The sequence below is a fragment of the Lissotriton vulgaris genome, chromosome 2_1 (assembly GCF_964263255.1).
Source record: "Lissotriton vulgaris chromosome 2_1, aLisVul1.2, whole genome shotgun sequence".
NCBI classification, from domain to species: Eukaryota; Metazoa; Chordata; class Amphibia; order Caudata; family Salamandridae; genus Lissotriton; species Lissotriton vulgaris.
In genome coordinates, this window is record NC_141687.1 from 815277000 (window position 1) to 815294748 (window position 17749).

At 35.3% G+C, this 17749-nt stretch overlaps 1 protein-coding gene across 1 annotated transcript in view; it reads right to left on the reverse strand.

Moving 5' to 3' along the window:
• The window catches only part of TTN (titin), a 380526-nt gene that overhangs the window by 145754 nt on the left and 217023 nt on the right, over window positions 1–17749 (reverse strand). The window contains exons 158-181 of the mRNA XM_086956205.1: window positions 16631–16708; window positions 16382–16465; window positions 16191–16265; window positions 15553–15633; window positions 13685–13762; window positions 13510–13593; window positions 13309–13392; window positions 12700–12780; window positions 12341–12418; window positions 11423–11500; window positions 11165–11257; window positions 10979–11059; window positions 10344–10424; window positions 9928–10005; window positions 8782–8856; window positions 8520–8603; window positions 8316–8393; window positions 5644–5727; window positions 4540–4623; window positions 3974–4051; window positions 3566–3667; window positions 3100–3159; window positions 2750–2830; window positions 807–2099 (exon numbers count right to left, since the gene is read on the reverse strand). Of these exons, the coding sequence (XP_086812331.1) occupies window positions 807–2099; window positions 2750–2830; window positions 3100–3159; window positions 3566–3667; window positions 3974–4051; window positions 4540–4623; window positions 5644–5727; window positions 8316–8393; window positions 8520–8603; window positions 8782–8856; window positions 9928–10005; window positions 10344–10424; window positions 10979–11059; window positions 11165–11257; window positions 11423–11500; window positions 12341–12418; window positions 12700–12780; window positions 13309–13392; window positions 13510–13593; window positions 13685–13762; window positions 15553–15633; window positions 16191–16265; window positions 16382–16465; window positions 16631–16708 (3153 nt within the window). The remainder of the gene's footprint in view (window positions 1–806; window positions 2100–2749; window positions 2831–3099; window positions 3160–3565; window positions 3668–3973; window positions 4052–4539; window positions 4624–5643; window positions 5728–8315; window positions 8394–8519; window positions 8604–8781; window positions 8857–9927; window positions 10006–10343; window positions 10425–10978; window positions 11060–11164; window positions 11258–11422; window positions 11501–12340; window positions 12419–12699; window positions 12781–13308; window positions 13393–13509; window positions 13594–13684; window positions 13763–15552; window positions 15634–16190; window positions 16266–16381; window positions 16466–16630; window positions 16709–17749) is intronic.

Sequence of the window (17749 nt, forward strand, 5' to 3'; positions counted from 1 at the left end):
TTTGTCTATTCATGAACACTGGTCTTTAAAAAAAACCTCTTCCACACACACGTGCTCCTCTGTAGTATGAACTTTGAGTGTTAGTTGCCAATAAAACTAATAACTGTTTTAATATATTGACCACTAATTATTAATGAAATATTGCAATTGCCCAAAACTGAAGGACTGCAAATTTAATTTGTAAAATGTTCCTTTGCTATTTAACCTTTTAAGAAGTAATATATACTGTGCTAGGTCAGAAACATTGCAGGTGCAATTTCAGTTATGTAGATCCTTAAAACTAAGTACACTTTATGGAATGGAAACAGTATTACAACATGCCTGATTAAAACAATATTTAAAGCACAATGACACAATTTACAAAAAACTCATCTTCATGTTAGTGGAAGAAAACTCAGTCTTATGACTCCAGTATGGACTTGATAGACAAATGTGGATGATTGGTGGATAAGAAATGATGAAATATTGAAATTAACATTCTAAAATTTAATAAAGAAGATAATGACCAGAAATGGAATAGTGAATGCCTAAGACAGACACTGACCACAAACATATACCATTCACCTAATGTTTCGTTGGAATCAAAGGAACAGAGTTGCATTTAGTTTGCTGCTCATACCACATTCATCAGATGAATTAACACATAGAGATGATGATGGAACAAGCTTTCTCCAAAAATAATAGCTTGTACTGTCATACCAAGGCTGAACACAAGAATGAAGATGAGTGTGAAATGGAAGATGATCTTGTAAATCATAGTGGAAAGAGAGTGCACTCTGCACCGGGTTCCTGGCCAGCCATCTCACCTCGTCTACTGCTGGGTTTTAATGGAGTTTGTACTGTGCCTTCTTGTGGTGCCTCATACTCTTCTTCCTCTTCCTCCTCCTCTGAGACATCTCTGCTTTGTTCAGCCAACCTTGCCAATTCCTGCTCCCAGCTTTCCTCCTCTTCTTGCTCCTCTTCTGCTTCTGGGCTCGTGGGCACTTTAGTGATCTTCTGAGAGCTCGGTACCTGAAGTCTCACAGCTGTCTTTTGAGGGGAGGCTTTCTTCTCAGGGGATTTTTCAGTTGCGGGCTTTATGATTGGTGTACTGCTTCTACTAATTCGCCCTGGCATTTTTTCTTCCGGTACACTTTCCACGCGCCCACGACTCTTCTCTCCCTCAGCTATTAGAGGGGTTTTCTGCTTTTCAGCATCAGGTTTCACAACTTTCTTTAAAGCTGGAATTACTAATTGTTCATCCTTTGATACTTTAGGTGACATTTTCCTTGTTGGCATGGCCTTGTCTCTATCTACCGGGGTCTTCTTAAGACTCACTTCTTTCAATACTGTCAGTGTTTCTTTTTCACTTTCCTTTGGTTTCTCAGCAACCTTTTTCATTAATTTTCCTGCAGGTCTGTCTTCTTTCCCAGTTGCAAGAACTGGTTCTGAAGGAGCTTTGGCAGGAGTTTTATCTTTCTTTAAAGGTTTAACAAGGGCAACTTCTTTAAGTTCCACAGGTGGCTGTATTAAGTCTGTAGCAATTTCAAGTTGCTTAATGGCAACCAGTGTCTCTTTTATTGGCTCTTTCACTGCTTTCTGAATTGCTTTACTCATTTCTGAAAGCTCTACTGATTTTTGTGTTTCATCTTTGCTCACAAGGCGGATCTTCCTTTCTTCTTGCTCTGGGCTTTTTTCTGCCTCTTTAGCCTGCAAAGCAGGGCCTCTCTTTTCTTTGTCTGAAGTAACTGGGAGATCCTTTTTGGCAGCAAAACCCACAGCCTTTTCTATTAGTTGCTCTTTAGTTTTTCTATCCTGATCCTCAGATATGGAAGGTTTTTCTGGTACTTTCACAATGACTTCAGAAACATCTTTTTTATAATCAGTTGATTTGTCCTTTGGTTTGTCTGCAGTTACATCCAAAAGAGCATTTAATTTGAGTACCTCTTCTTCACTAAGTCTTTTCTTAGATCCTCGAATGATAATTTCCTTCTCTTCTATATGTGTCTCATGAGTAGCTGTTACTTTCTTTAACATAAGCATCTCTGTCTTGCCTTCACCCAATGGTGGAAGTTTGCCTTTCTGCTTTTGTATTGACGGTGCTTCTGATTTTTCTGCAGCTTTAAAGATTTCACATATGATTGGTAAGAGTAATAAGAGATTAAGATTAACATTGGTATGCCCAAACACACAAACCACTCAATAAAAATATATTTTGACTTAACAGAAAAACATTAAGAGGCTACCCTTCTGACATGGAGTTCACTAACAAGACCAAACTAGATACAGCACTATTTCACAATAAATACCTCTATGAAGCCAACAACATAGCACAACGAGTACTAAACTAATTGGAACAACATAAGTGAACATAACCAGACATTACAACACGTGTTACCACAATGTTACATCATGAACACCGAGCTATAGACACAAGCATTTCCCAAATAGTACCAACCAAATGACAACAACTTTACATAAAGAGTATTGAACTTTATGAACACCACAACAATGAAACAAGTATTGCACAAAGAACAACCAGAAAAAATAGCTAAAGTAAAAAAAACGATTTTTCTGTACTGTTTTAAGATTTTCAAATACAAAGGAACAGCTAAATAAGAATTCAAGTAGAGGTCAACACAAATACCACTGATACAAACTAAATGGACTTGACTGGTGAATGCACATTTCTACAGAAAAGATGCCAATACTGAATGCATTGCATTGTTGTGTGTTATTTCACTATTTACAACCAAATCCATTGCAATACCTTGTTTCTTTCCAACGACTGGAGTTGTCACTGGGGCGGTTACAGCTGCCGCTTCTTCAGTTGCTTTAGGTGATTTTACATCTATAGAAACATTGAAATATAATTAATAATTGTCATGCAATTAAGTGACCACTAACATGCTAAAAAAAAGTTATTTGAACATTTATGCTGAATACGTTCAAAACACTAAAAACCTACATATAAGAGCAGTATTATTGATTCTTGGATGTAGGCATTCATTTTGATATACCATGCTAGGTAGCTTCTGACAATGAGTAACCATTTCCAGGTAAAATCAGACGAAACACACAAATCTGCAATTATTAAAAAAGTAATAAAAAACATCCTACCTTTTGCAGGTTTTGCTTCAACTGCAGGAGGAGACACTTTTTCTGGCTTAGCTGCAGGAACTTTAAATACAAGATTGATCGAAATGTTAGGAAAAATATTGCTTCAACTTATAGCAAAACAATAGTCACCAACAGGGCATTACAGCAAGATGAAGAAAACCTGTAAAAAGTCAATTTTTTTGTTGAAAGGCCTCTGTTGCGTGCTACTGAATAAAGCAAAAAGAAGCAATGATAAGTTAGCAAGAGGTAGTTATGTTAAGTTGGTATACAGCCACATTAAGATGCCAAGATGATTTATGACTTCATAGAGACATTATGATGATGAAGAAAGAGTTGGATATGAAAATGAAAAAGAAGATTTTTATGACAGAAAGATGTTAGTGGGTAAATAGGTCTGATTTCGAATTTGCTATGCCAAACTGGATTTGAAAAGATTAGATTGCTTGCACTGGGGACGCACATATACCTTTCACAGGTTCTATTGCTGGTTTGATCTCCTCCTTTTTCACAACTGTTGGTTTAGGTGATATTTCTGTTCCAAGATCTCTCTTCTTGGGAATATCTGGTGCTTTAAAATATATATATTTTAATTTTACTGTGTAGATGTCTACTCATAAATGTATTTCTATTCATGAATTAATTTATATAAAGTGTAATTTTAACAGAAACAAGTGTTGCAATTGTTTAATGTCATTTGTGAGCAGTGTATGTCATTCTGATTTCTAGGTATAAAGCAAGAAAATACAAAGCTCAACCTACATTTCTCTATATTTAACCTTTTTTTTATTCTGAACATTAAACGAAATTCTTAATTTTAGTTAATATGTTACAATAAATATCAGCTAGAGGTTGCGGTTTATATTAGAACTGGTACCTTCATCTCTTTTAATTTTCTCAAGCACTCTTTCTACTGGAGGTTCTTCAACTTCAGGCTGCTTTGCAGCTCTTTGAACTTTCAAATAAAAATAAGAACACATTGGAAATAAGACAACATAAAACGCTTACAAAATGCACGCCAGAATAATGGTAAAAGCAACATCACAAAACACACAACATACTGTGGTTCACAGCACACCAGATAACAAACTGTGCTTGAGACATTGCTACTTTATTGACTAGCAGATTACAGCTTTGGAATAGGTGACTTATCCATTTGGCCTTCACCCTAACCATTTCAGAAGGCATAGTCTTTGATTACAGAAGCTCTCTACCAAATTCAAAATCACCCCCTGAGTCTGTTTTCAGAAGGGAATCTGGCGGCCAGGAGATGCAGTGATTTGCTTCTCATGGCTCACCAGGTAATCAGAAAAACATAAACAGGGTTTAATTTAGTTTTTCACATATTATGCCAATCTTTTGGTCACTGTTGCAAGGTCATATTTAATTAGTGTTTCCCTGTAAAGACTAAAATAAGTGTAATCAAATGTCAATTTGTTCTACCTTTTTTAAGAACAATTTCTTCTTTTGTTGGAGGAGAAACCTCAGGAATCGTTCTGCGAGGGACCTTCTTTTCAGCTTCGGGCACTTAAAAGGATATTATTTTAATTTTAGACCATACAGTTGCATGGCTAAACAACAAATGAGCCTACATACATCCAGACAAATAACTGAACATTCTTAAACAAAACATTTTAACAACATCACAGAAGAGTTGATTACAGAGATGTTTTTAACAAATGATAGTGTTATGTCTTAATTTTCATTAAGTTATATTTTGATGGGAATCAGAAACTTCGTATGTCTACATACCTCATTCTAAGAGAATTATACATATCTCTAATCTCTAATTTTATAACCTGTGGGGAATCATTTAGAATATAGTTACGCTTTAAGTGCACCTTTTACTAGAAGAGAATTTCCCATACCCTCGGAGTGACTAATGAGATGTTTTTCATACCCAGTTTTCACACCCCCTGCAGCCTTGTGTCAGCAGATTCTGTTTTAGTGAATTAAAATCTGCCTCCTGCATCTGTAGATATCACCTTTTTCAAACACAAGTTGAATTTAGTTGTGCAAAAAGTTCTGTTAATTTATCCCAGTATATCTAAATTGGTGGAATGTAAACACACAGCTTATTTAAATACTGTTACATTATGTTTTTCCATTGCAAATGAAGCAGCATTTTGTGCATGGAATTTACTCTCATTTTATTTCTCCAGCTGCAAAATTAAACAGCATAGAAGTGGGAAACGTATTAAACTACCTAATTCAATATAACATGCACAAAATGAGTTCCAAGTTTGTATTAAGCAGTTTTGCTACTACCAGCAATGCCCCAGCATTCCCAAAACAACATTCCAACATGGAATATATATTTAAATGTGGCCAAACAATGGAAAATCTATAGTCATACATATAAACCAACAAATGTTTAGTCTTAAATACATCTATACAAACACAAAACACACCAAATATTTATCCACATATATACTTATGCTTACATAAATATTGCATTATGTCTATTTATATAACTATGTAAGAAGAGTTCCACTACAGACATGCCAGACCTCGTGTATTTAGATGTATCTTCTAAGTTTACTGTACCTATGACTGGTGTGACTTCCACTTTTGTTGGAACAGAAACAAGGGCAGGCTTTTCAGGTGTAACCTTCTTTTTAGGCTCAGGAGCTTTAAAGAAGACAATGGAGTTTTAATTAAATATACTAGCCTGAATACTAATATTGTAGATTCGTTTGAAAGCAGGAGACACTGATTGACTTTCCCAAGAAGGGTTTAAGAGGTGAGTGCAAAGTGTTGTTGCACAATTACTATGCAATTTGACTATCAGGTTTCCTAACTAAACAAAATAAATAATAGCAAACATTCCTTCAATAGCTTTTACAATAGCGCATTGAAGAAAGAAGGTAAAGAGAATATGTTATCTGTTGTGACCCTGTTTTCATTCTGTCAGCAAACAACACAATCCACATAAGTAGCACCATCCAGTCGCATACAAGTGGGAGAACCCTTCTCAGCATGGACTCTCAGAACTCTAGTAAATTACACTATAGCAGAGTTTCAAGGCAGCTCTTGGAGATGGTGAAGGGATTTCAATTGCAAGCACTTACTAAAGAGATCGTGTCCATTTATAGGTAGCTTTTACACATTAAGCTTGGATTGTGTTCTTTTTAAAGAATATCATGAAATAGCTAGGATGATATAAAAAATGTGTAAATAAAAGAGTTACTGAAAAATCACGCTGGGTAATATTTGACGTAAATATTCAACATAAACATGAATTCGCTTTAAACAGAGAGATAAATATGTGAGTCTAAAAGACACATGAGCATTTTACTATGAGCTATTTTAAATCAATGACAACATAAAACCCACTTGTCTCCAATACACAAATAAAACAATGTGGAAATGAGGAAAATAAAAATATTCTTATGGATTAGTATGCACAGATGCGATTTGCAGGCATTTAAATGGTGTCTACTTGATGGAGACCTGGAGGACCTACATGGAAAAGCACCAGATGCTGTCTATCCTATTGCCAAAAGTTACTATAACATTTATTTATGGCTTTTTGTAAGGAACGTCAAACTGCATAAAAGCTGCCTGATAGCACCAGGTCAAAGTGCTACACGATACAAGCCAAGATAGCAGAAAAGCACTCAATATGCAACAAGAGGACCCCAGGATTTACAATATCATGGCATCGTATGATTTTACAAACATGAGTAAGATGTGAATGCTATAGAATTGTCAATGTTATGCATCTGACTGAATTAAGTCACGTGGAGAGATTAATTAACTATTCCAGATTCAAATTATTTTAATAAAAAGCATCACATCTCCCTATTTTTAAAGAAAGATTCAAACAATGTAACAAAAATAAACCCGTTAAACAATAACATGAAACTGACACATATTGGCAGATATATGGAACATGAGTGTATTATTGTGTATACAAGAAAGCGGTAAGCTGTTAGATAAATCTATATTTAATCTTCAAAATGCAAGCGAAATGAGCATTATATCTTCTCAAACAAGCCAGTATTCAGATATACAAAACAGAACAAATAAGTAGTCGTGATGACACATAACATTTAAGTGAAAATGGACAAAAATATAATGTGAAACACAGACATTGTGAACAATCACAGTAAAACGTGTGTAATTTATGCTAAGAAGTACCTCATTGATAGCAATCATTAATCATTATTAGTTTCTAACATGATCATGGGATACTACAAATTAAATAATGGATCATCATAAAATCTGCCAGCACCAATAAAGATTTTTTTCTAATTGTGCTGGAAGAAACGATTTAAGAATCTGGATCTTTCCTTGGAGTTGCACTGACAGAATACTCTGTCACAAACATACCGGTTATCCCATCCACCTTATTACAAGTGTATTTGAGCCTTTGGTACGAGCAAAATGGCAGATGATATATCAGCCACGTTTCTGATGGAGTATCCTATCGGCCAGACTCTAAATAAGGCCCAGGGTGTTTGCACATTAATTGTTTTTGGCAGTTTTGAATTCCATAGCACATACTTATAGCGTCATCATCTTTGTTTAGCTGACCAAACTGGTGCACTCTAAAGAATTGTAAACAGTCATGTTGCTGCTACAACATTCAAAAGGTGTGTTTAAATATTTCCAAATAAACTATACAAAAATGCTTGTTTTTTCAACATCATTCGGAGCTGTAGCTTCAAAAAGAGAAAATACATTATTTTCAAAATACTCCTAAAAATGTGCCCCTTGAGAAACACCATCTGCATCCATTATTATTGCTGTCACGCTGTTACCACCAATCTTTGACAATTTTGGTATGTCATGATGACTTATTGTCATTTCCCCTAATTTTGCTCATTGTCTGCATAATCTCATACCATCTGCTTCCTATTCGACTGACTCTTGTTTTAAGATGCAATGAGCAACTTCATCTTTCAAAGTTGGAAGGGTGGAGGTTTGCTCTAATCTACAATCAGATACTAATACTAGTATGTTGATGTTGCTTATTTTCTCATGTCTTTTCATGCCCCATTGCTTAAAGCTCACTTCTTCCCTTGTATTACAACTACACATTACCCCTCATTTATCATTACCCACCCTGTTGTTAAAGTTTTCAGGTACACACATTTTACTGTGCGAAAAAGTACATAACAATAGGTACAATGAAACCAAATTAAAACTTAAAGATGTTAATGTTAAAGAAGAATAAGACATCCTTTAGAAAAAGCCTTCAGAGATGGATGTACCTTTCTTTGGTTCAACTTCTTCCTTCTTAGGAGGAGCTAGAGGAGCTTTTTCTTCCAGGTCAGCTTTCTTGGGCTCCTCTGTCACATTACAAATATCATTTAATTTTTTTTAGGATTTCGAAAACAGTTCAGTGGCATCATCGCCTCTGAATAAAAATGTATGTCTTCAAAATTTAATTTGAGGACTATCAAGAATGAATGTACCTCTTGCTGGTGGGACTTCTCCTTCTGTAGGTACAGGAATGTATACTTTTTCGTCATTATCGACTTTCCTGGGCATTCCAAGCACTTTAAAGATATTATGGGTTTTAGTTACACAAAACAGAAAGCAGTGAGACATAATACCAAGTGGAGAAAGACATAGACAAGAAAAAAAATCAAGTGTTTCTTTCTTGAAGTCTTAGTGGTACAATACATGGACATGCAACACAGTTATTATAAAGCTTCTAGAAAGGAGGCTGTGTACCTTTCACGTCTGGAACTTCTTCTTCCACTGGAACAGGTACAGTTTTTTTCTTAGGTATAATCTTCTTGGGCACTTCTAGTTGTTTAAAAGATATTAGTTTTGTTTTAGAGTGATAAACATTCTCCGGCCGCAACACAAATGTGAGCTTATGGAAATATTGTGCTTTGTTCAGTTCATGCTTGCACTTGCATGTCATTACTCATCAATTTATATTAAAGCATTGAACCCTCAGTTACGAGATCATCATATTTCACTTCTTAGCTTTGGCTCTGCTACTTCTACCCAGGGAAAGCATGATAAAATAACTTGCTTTTTATCTGAAAGACTGGAATAGCTGGTATTTTCATGATATTTTGAGCACTTGCATAAGCTATTGGGGTATAGTGACGTCAGTGCTAGCTTGGCATGACAATTGAGTCGAACTCTGCTATCATAAACATCCCTAGTCTTTTTTATTTTGACATTGCCCCTTGCCTTCTTATTGAGCCATACCGGTGAGTTGTGTAAACAAAGCACAAGCAATTTTACACTATTTGATGCCTTTTCTAACACAAGCCTGGAAACTTAAATAGGATAGAGGCGGCTCCTACAGTTCATACCCACACTTGCTGTCTGTTTCACCGGTGGATCAAGGTTTAAAAACCATGTCCTGATGCTGCCAATGTGTGCTGTGTTATATAGGATAACATTTGTATGAATGTTTATCAGAAATATCAGAATTAGAATTGCTTGGTAATGTAACATAAATTAGAAAGGAGTTTTTACTACTGTAAGGAAGGCCTCAGAAAGCACATCAGGTACATTTTGTAGTACCGTAAAATGCAACTACAACAAATTCCCTCAGCATAGGATTTGTAAACCTTGTTAGGACATGTTGTGTAAATATGGTGTATTCTCTTTGACAAAGTTAATTAAATATTGCGAATACATTTGAAATATGAAACATAAACTGATCTGACACAAAATTAACAAAAGAGTGAGCAGAAAGTCCAAAAACAGGTAACTGAAAAAATTGCCATCCTAGGAATACAGTATAAAATACAGAAAAAAAAGTTGTTAAAAAAAAATGCACAAATAGACAAAAACAAATGCTGTATGGGAGGGTGTGTGATGAAGTGATTATGCCATAACGATGAAATGAAGTACCTTTCAATTTTGAAACTTCTTTCGTTGGAACCAATTGAGGTTCTTTTTGAGGAATAGTCATTTTTGGTGCATCAGCTTCTTAAAAGATATTAGTTTTTTGTTAGACACGCATTCATAGTGCAAACAACACAATACCATACAACACAATATAATACAGTAAAATACAATACAAGGTCATGAGAGGAATAAATAACTAGATGAACACTTAAACACTTAAACACAATGTATTATATATGTTCCTTTAACACCCATTTCCCTGTTTACAGAATGCTACCAGTAAAGATAAATTATATAATTATGTTTGTAAGTATTACAATGATTGGCATCTGCTCATATCAATACATCCGATAATAAATTAATATATTTCTTGGTAGTGAAGTTGCATTTCATGTGAGGTCTCTGAATAGTTCAAGTACCTTTTTCTTCTAGGGCTATGTCGCTTTGAAAAACAGAAGTGGGTGCTTTTCCAGGATCCACTTTCTTAGGTACTTCAGATTCTTTAAAGAGATTAGTTTGGATTTAGACATGTGACAAAAGGACACGATATAGCACACATATCTTATACATGTGAAATGAATGGGGAAAATATAGATCTGGTGCTCAAGTAGTACACCCCGATCTTGCATTTCGAAGTTAAAGATGATATTACCAAATATTAGCCAAGTGACAGGCATGGAAACATGAAAGACCTACAGAATTATTGCATAATTTAAATGAATAATCTATTGAATTAGGACAAATATAAACTGCTCATCTCAATGCATACTATGTAGAGATTCCATATAAAGGTAACTATCATAGAATAATGATTTACAAATGTAATTGAATGGTGCCCCAGATAATAAATGAGAAACCACCAACCACAATACCTTCTAATTACCCATGACACTGAAGTCAGTTGTACTTTTAAATGTTATGAGATACACCGGTTTTATTCGTCCAAAAAGTGCATGATAAAAAGGTACAAGGAAACACAATTACACGTTAAAGATGTTAGTGTTAAGGAAGAAAAAAATGTTGTTTTAAAAACTGCCTCCAGAGATGCATGTACCTTTCTTCGGTTCAACTTCTTTTTTAGGAGGTGAGAGAGGAACCTTTTCTTCCAGAACAGCTTTCCTGAGCTCCTCTGTCGCTTTAAAAGTAACATTTTCTTTTTAGTATTTTAAAAACAGTTAAGTGGCATCATAACCTATATATCTTTGAAAGGTAATTTCAGCATCATCAAGAATGAGTGTACCTCTTGCCTCTGGGTCTTCTTCTTCTTCTTCTGTAGTACCAGGAATGTGTTGTTCTTTTTCCTCATGTTTGGCTTTCCTAGGCACTTCACGCACTTCAAAGATATTATGGGGTTTTAGTTACACACCACACAAAACAATGAGACATAATACAATGCGGATAAAGACATAGACTTTCTTGAAGTTGCATGAGTGCATTACATAACAAGGTGGAGATGTAATAAAGAAATTGTACAGCTTCTAGAAAGGAGTTGATCTACCTTTCACTTCTGGAACTTTTTCTCTCACTTGAACAGGTACAGCTTTTTTCTGAGGTGTAATCTTGAGCACCTCTGGTTCTTTAAAAGATATTAGTTTTGTTTTAGAGGGATGAACGTGCTCCGACCACATGACACATTTGAGCTTATAGAAATGGTGTGGTTATGTTTAGTCCACACTTGCACTTGCAGGCCATAGTTCCTCAATTCTTCTAAAATAATATATTGAACTCTCAGCTATTGTCTCATTATATTTGACTTGCTAGCGTTGGCTGTGCTCGTTCCTCCCAGAAAAAAGGATTTGAATTTCACTGGCTTTTTATCTGAATAATTGTTGTTTTCATTATATTTCTAACACTGATAGAAACTATCTGTACTAGCATGACATGAGAGATCAGTCTTTGCTCTGCAATCATATGAATCCTCAGTTTTATTTGACCAGTGCTACTATCTTCTTTTTAAGAGATATTGGTAAACAGTGTAAACAAAGAACAAGCTAGTTTGCACTATTTGATAATCTTTCTAAGAGAATGCTTATGATTGTATATCATATGAACACAGCACAATCAGAATTGATAGGTGTTATTATTATTTATCCCTCACAAGTGATTGAAAGTAAAGATCTGCAAGTCAAGTATGTTCATTTGGCAGCACAAGAGGAGGCAAATACAGCAAATCCTCTCAGCCTAAGGGTACTTATAGACATGTGGTGAAGGTATGACGCATTCCCTTTTAAGTGGTTATGCAAATTTTGTTAATAGAAAGGAATATGACACATAAATAGATCTGACATAACATTAACTAAAGAGTGAACAGTAACACCACATACAAGTTATAGAAACAACATTCATCTAAGAAACAGTGTTAAACTGTTGGTGTATAATGGAGTGATGGTGACATTATAATGATGAGTGGAAGTACCTTTGAATTTTGGAACTTCTTTCTTTGGGACCAACTCAGGCACTTTTTGTGGAATTGTCATTTTGGGCACGTCAGGATCTTTAAAGATATTAGTTGTTTTTGTTAGCCAGACATTCATGGTGCAAACAGTAGAATACAAGGTAATGAGACAATAGATGCACACTCAAACACAATATTGAAAATGTCGCAATCTTTCAACCCTACTTCCCCTGTTTACAGAACCTTGACTTTAAGATATATTATGTAGTAGATATTACAATGATTGGCATCTGCTCATATCCATACATCCGATAATAAATGAATACATCAGTTGGTAGTAAAAGCGCATTTTATGCAATGTCTCTGAATAGTTCAAGTACCTTTCTCTTTTAGGGCCACTTCTTTCTTAGCAACAGAAGTGGGTGCTTTTCCTGGGACCGCCTTCTTAGGCACTTCAGGTTCTTCAAAGAGATTAGTTTGGATTTAGACATTTAACAAAAAACATGTTATAGCAATGGGCACAACACACACAGCACACATATCTTACACATGTGACATTAGTGGGGATATGTAAGACTTCCAGTCCAATTGCCCCCTCCCCCCAGATGCTCTGTTTTGAAGTTGAAGATATTTTCCAAATGATAGTCATAGGACAGGTGTAGGAAAATTGAAAGACACACATAGGCTTCTGATCTCAAGGCATAATTCGTAGAGATAAAATATATAGTTAAGTATCTTGAATAATTATTACAAATGTAATAGAATGGTGCCCCAAACAAAACCATCAACCACAATACAGGTCGTAGAGCAATACCTTTTAACTGCCCATGACAATGAAGGCTGTTGTACATTTAAATGTTAAGAGAGACACAGGTTTTATTGTGTCAAAAAGCACATGAACAGGTACAATGAAACACAATTAAACCTTTATGATGATAGTGTTCAGGAAGAAAAAGATGTTCAAAAATTGCCTTCAGAGATGCATGTACCTTTCTTCGATTCAACTTCATCCTTTTTAGGAGGAGTGGGAGGAGCTTTTTCTTTCAGAACAGCTTTTCTGGGCTCCTCTGTCGCTTTAACAATAACATTTTCTTATTAGGATTTCAAAAAACAGTTCAATAGCATCATAATTTCAGAAGAAAATGTATATATTCAAAAGTGAATTTCAGAACTACCAAGAATGAGGGTACCTCTTGCCGGTGGGGTTTCTTCTTCTGTAGTAAAAGGAATGTGTAATTTGTCCTCTTGGTCCACTTTCCGAGACATTTCAGGCACTTTAAAGATATTATGGGTTTTTAGTGCAATGCATAACAAGGTGGAGATGTCATAAAGTAATTGTAAAGCTTCTAGGAGGTGGTGGTGTACCTTTCACGTCTGGAACTTCTTCTCTTGCTGGAACAGGCACAGCTTTTTTCTGAGGTGTAATCCTGGGTACCTCTGGTTCTTTAAAAGATATTAGTTTTGTTTTAGACTGATAACATGCTCCCGCTGCATGACAAATATGAACTTTTGGAAATTATGTTTAGCCCACACTTGCACTTGTAGGTTTCAGTTCCTCAATTATTATTAAAAAATATTTTGAATCATCAATTACTGCCTCATTATATTTGACTTGTTAGCTTTGGCTGTGCTCATTCTTCCCAAAAAAAGCATTAGAAGCTCACTGTCTTTTCATCTGAATGACTGGTGTTTTCATTATATTTTTAACACTGACAGAAACTATCTTGATTTAGTAATGGCAGTACTAACATGGCATGACATATCACTATTTGCTATCATAACTAACCCCAGTTGTTTATATTTTAACACTGCTCCTTCTCTTCTACCTGGGCAATACTGATGAACAGTGTAAACAATGTACAAGGTAGTTTGCACTATTTGATGCTTTTTCTAGGAGAAGTTTAGAAATGTAAATGGATTATAGGGGACTCCTACAAATCATGCACGGATGTGCTGTTTCACCAGTGGGCTGGGATGTAAAAACACATGTTCTGATACTATCTATACGTATAGTGCTACGTAGGAAAAATTATTGTAACCAAGCTTATGATACATAATATGAACACATCACAATTACAATAGCTTTATCCCGTAATACTAATTTAAAACAAGTTCCTACTTTATATCAATCACAAGTGAATGAAAGAAAAACAACTGCCAGCCAATTAAGTTAATTTGACAGTTCAAGAGGAGGCAAATACAGAGAATGCTCTCATTCTAAGGATACATAGGGACAGGTAGTAAAAGTATGGGTCATTGTCTTTGATGTGGTTAAGCAAATGTTATAAATAGTTGAGAAATATGAAACGTAAACAGATCTTACATAATATTAACAAGAGTAAACAGAAACACCACATACAATTAATTGAAAACATTCATCTAAGAAACCCAGGGAGTGATTCACAAAGGTAAACTTACATGTTTGTGTATGTTTTGGAATTCACAAATCTGCATTTAAATAGTAACTATACAAGTGCAGAGACTGCACATTTGGGGCGGAGCACTCCACACATAAAAAGATAAAACATGGCTATCTTTTTCAGTACAAAGTGTGGAGTCTCCGGTCTCATAAATGTACTATTTAAATGCAGTTTTGTGAATTCCAAACCAAACGTAAACTTGCACAAAAGCGTAGGTCTACATTTGTGTTAAAACCACATTAAAATAAGGTGTTCAAAACCACAAAAATAAATGCTTTAGACACTGGTGTATAATGGAGTTATGGTGACATTGTAATGATGAATGTAAGTACCTGTGAATTTAGGACCTCTTTCTTTTGAACAAACATGGGTGCTTTTTGTGGAATTGCCTTTTTTGGCACTTCAGATTTTTTAAAGATATTAGTTGTTAGTGAGACATTCATGGCGCAATCAGTAAAATACAAGGTGATGGGAAAATAGGCGGACACAACAACAACAACAACAACAAAGGAGTTTATAAAGCGCCTGGTGACGCCATCTCGGCGTGTCCCCGCGCTGTGGAAAGAAGTCAGGTGCATAGATGGAGTTACAGGGAGAACAGGTGAGTTTTCAAGCTTTTCCTAAACACAATATAATATTGAAAATGTAGGAAATTTCAGCCCTCCTTCCCCTGTTTATAGAATCTTCCCTTTAAGATACATTATGTAGTTACATTTGTAGATTTTATAATGATCGGCATCTGCTCATATCTCATAATAAATTAGTTGGTAGTAGATGGGCATTTCATACAGGGTCTCTGACTAATTAAAGTACCTTTCTCTTTTAGGGATACTCCTTTCTGAGCAACAGAATTGGGTGCTTTTCCTGGGACCGTCTTCTTAGGCACTTCCAGTTCTTTAAAGAGGTTAGTTTGGAGTTAGACATTTAACAACACATTTTTACACCAATAGGCACAACACACACAGCATACATATCTTACACGTGACATTAGCAGGGGACATTTAAGTAGTACCCATCTCCCACCAAGATATTGTGTTTATAAGTTAGAGATGACATTAGCAGATGATAGCCATGGGACATAATGATTACATCATTTAAATGAATAATCTACTAAATGAAGACAAATATATACTGCTAATCTCAAGGGATATTTTGTAGAGACAAAATATAAAGTTAACTCTCCTAGAATAATTATTATAAATGAATGGTATAGTACACCTGTCAATACACGAGAAACCATCAACCACAATAGGGGTAGTAGGTCAATTCTTTCTAATTAACCATGACAATGAATGCAGATGTACCTTTGAACGTTACGAGATATATAGGTGTTATTGTGCCCAAAAAACCCTTGATGAATAGTACAATTGAACAAAATTAAACTTCTAAGATGTTAGTGTTAAGGAAGAAAAATACGTTCTTTTGAAAACTGCTTTTGGAGATGCATGTACCTTTCTTCAGTTCAACTTCTTTCTCTTTAGAAGTGGCTTTTTCTTCCAGAACAGCTTTTCTGGGCTCCTCTGTCACTTTAAAAATAACATTTTCTTTTTAGGATTTTGAAAATGGTTCAGAGGAATCATAACCTCAGAAGGAACTGTATATATTCAAAAGTTAATTTCTGGACGATTATGAATGAGTGTACCTCTTGATAGTGGGGTTTCTTCTTTCGTAGTAACAGGAATGTGTACTTTTTCCTCATGGTCCACTTTCCTTGACACTTTAGGCACTTTAAAGATATTACAGATTTTTAGTTACACAACACACTAAACAATGAGACTTAATACAAAGTCTACAAAGACATAGACTTTCTTGAAGTTTTATTAGTGCAATACACAACAAGGTAGAGATGTAATAAAGTAATTGGAAAGCTTCTAGAAAGGAGGTGGTATACCTTTCACTTCTAGAACTTCTTCTCTCACTGGATCTGGTACAGCCTTTTTCTGCAGTGTAATCTTGGGCACCTCTGGTTCTTTAAAAGATATTAGTATTGTTTTAGAGTAATGAACATGCTCCTCCACTTGACACATGTGAGCTTATGGAAATGATGTAGTTTTATTAGTCCACACTTGCACTTGCAGGCCATAGTTCCTCAATTCCTCTAAAATAATATATTGAACTCTCAGCTACTGCCTCATTATATTTGACTTGTTAGCTTTGACTTTGCTCATTCTTCCCTGTGAAAGCTTTAGAAGTTCACCGGCTTTTTATCTGAATGACTGATGTTTTCATTATATTTCTAATGTTGACAGAAAATATCTGTACATCGTAATGTCAGCATGACATGATAAATCAGTCTTCACTCTGTTGTCATAATAATCTATCTGCATTTGGGTATAAGGGACTCCTCCAAATCATGCACACACTTGCTGTCTGATCCAGCTGTGGACTTGGGTTTAAAACATGTTTTGATATTACCAATGCGTACAGTGCTGTGTAGGAAAAGGTACTTATAACCAAGCTTATGACTGTATATCATATGAACACATCACAATTAGAATTGCTTGGTGGCTTAACACACATTTAAAATAAGTTCCAACTATATATTCAAAACAAGTAATTGCAAGCAAAGCTTCTACAAGCCAATTAAGCTCATGACACAGTACAAGAGGAGGCAAGTACAGTGAATCCTCCCAGCCTAATTGTACATATGGACATGTAATGAAAGTATGACACATTCTCTTTGATGCGGTTAAGAACATTTGTTATTGGATGAGAAACATGACACATAACAGATCTGATATAACATTAACAAAAGTGTGAACAGAAACACCACATAAAAGTAATTGAAAAAATATTCATCTAAGAAACACAAGGCCAGATGTATCTTTGCTGTGTGAAAGGGAAAGTGCAGGAATGTACTGTATTACCATTATAAGGTGCATTCTTTCATTTCCTAGAGCTGGTGCACTTTTGGTTGCCTAGCGCCAATGCAGGGACCCTTGTGTTATGGTGCAAGTGTGCCTGCTTTTTAGGTAGGATTGTTTTTGAGCAGGAAGTGACACCTTCCTGC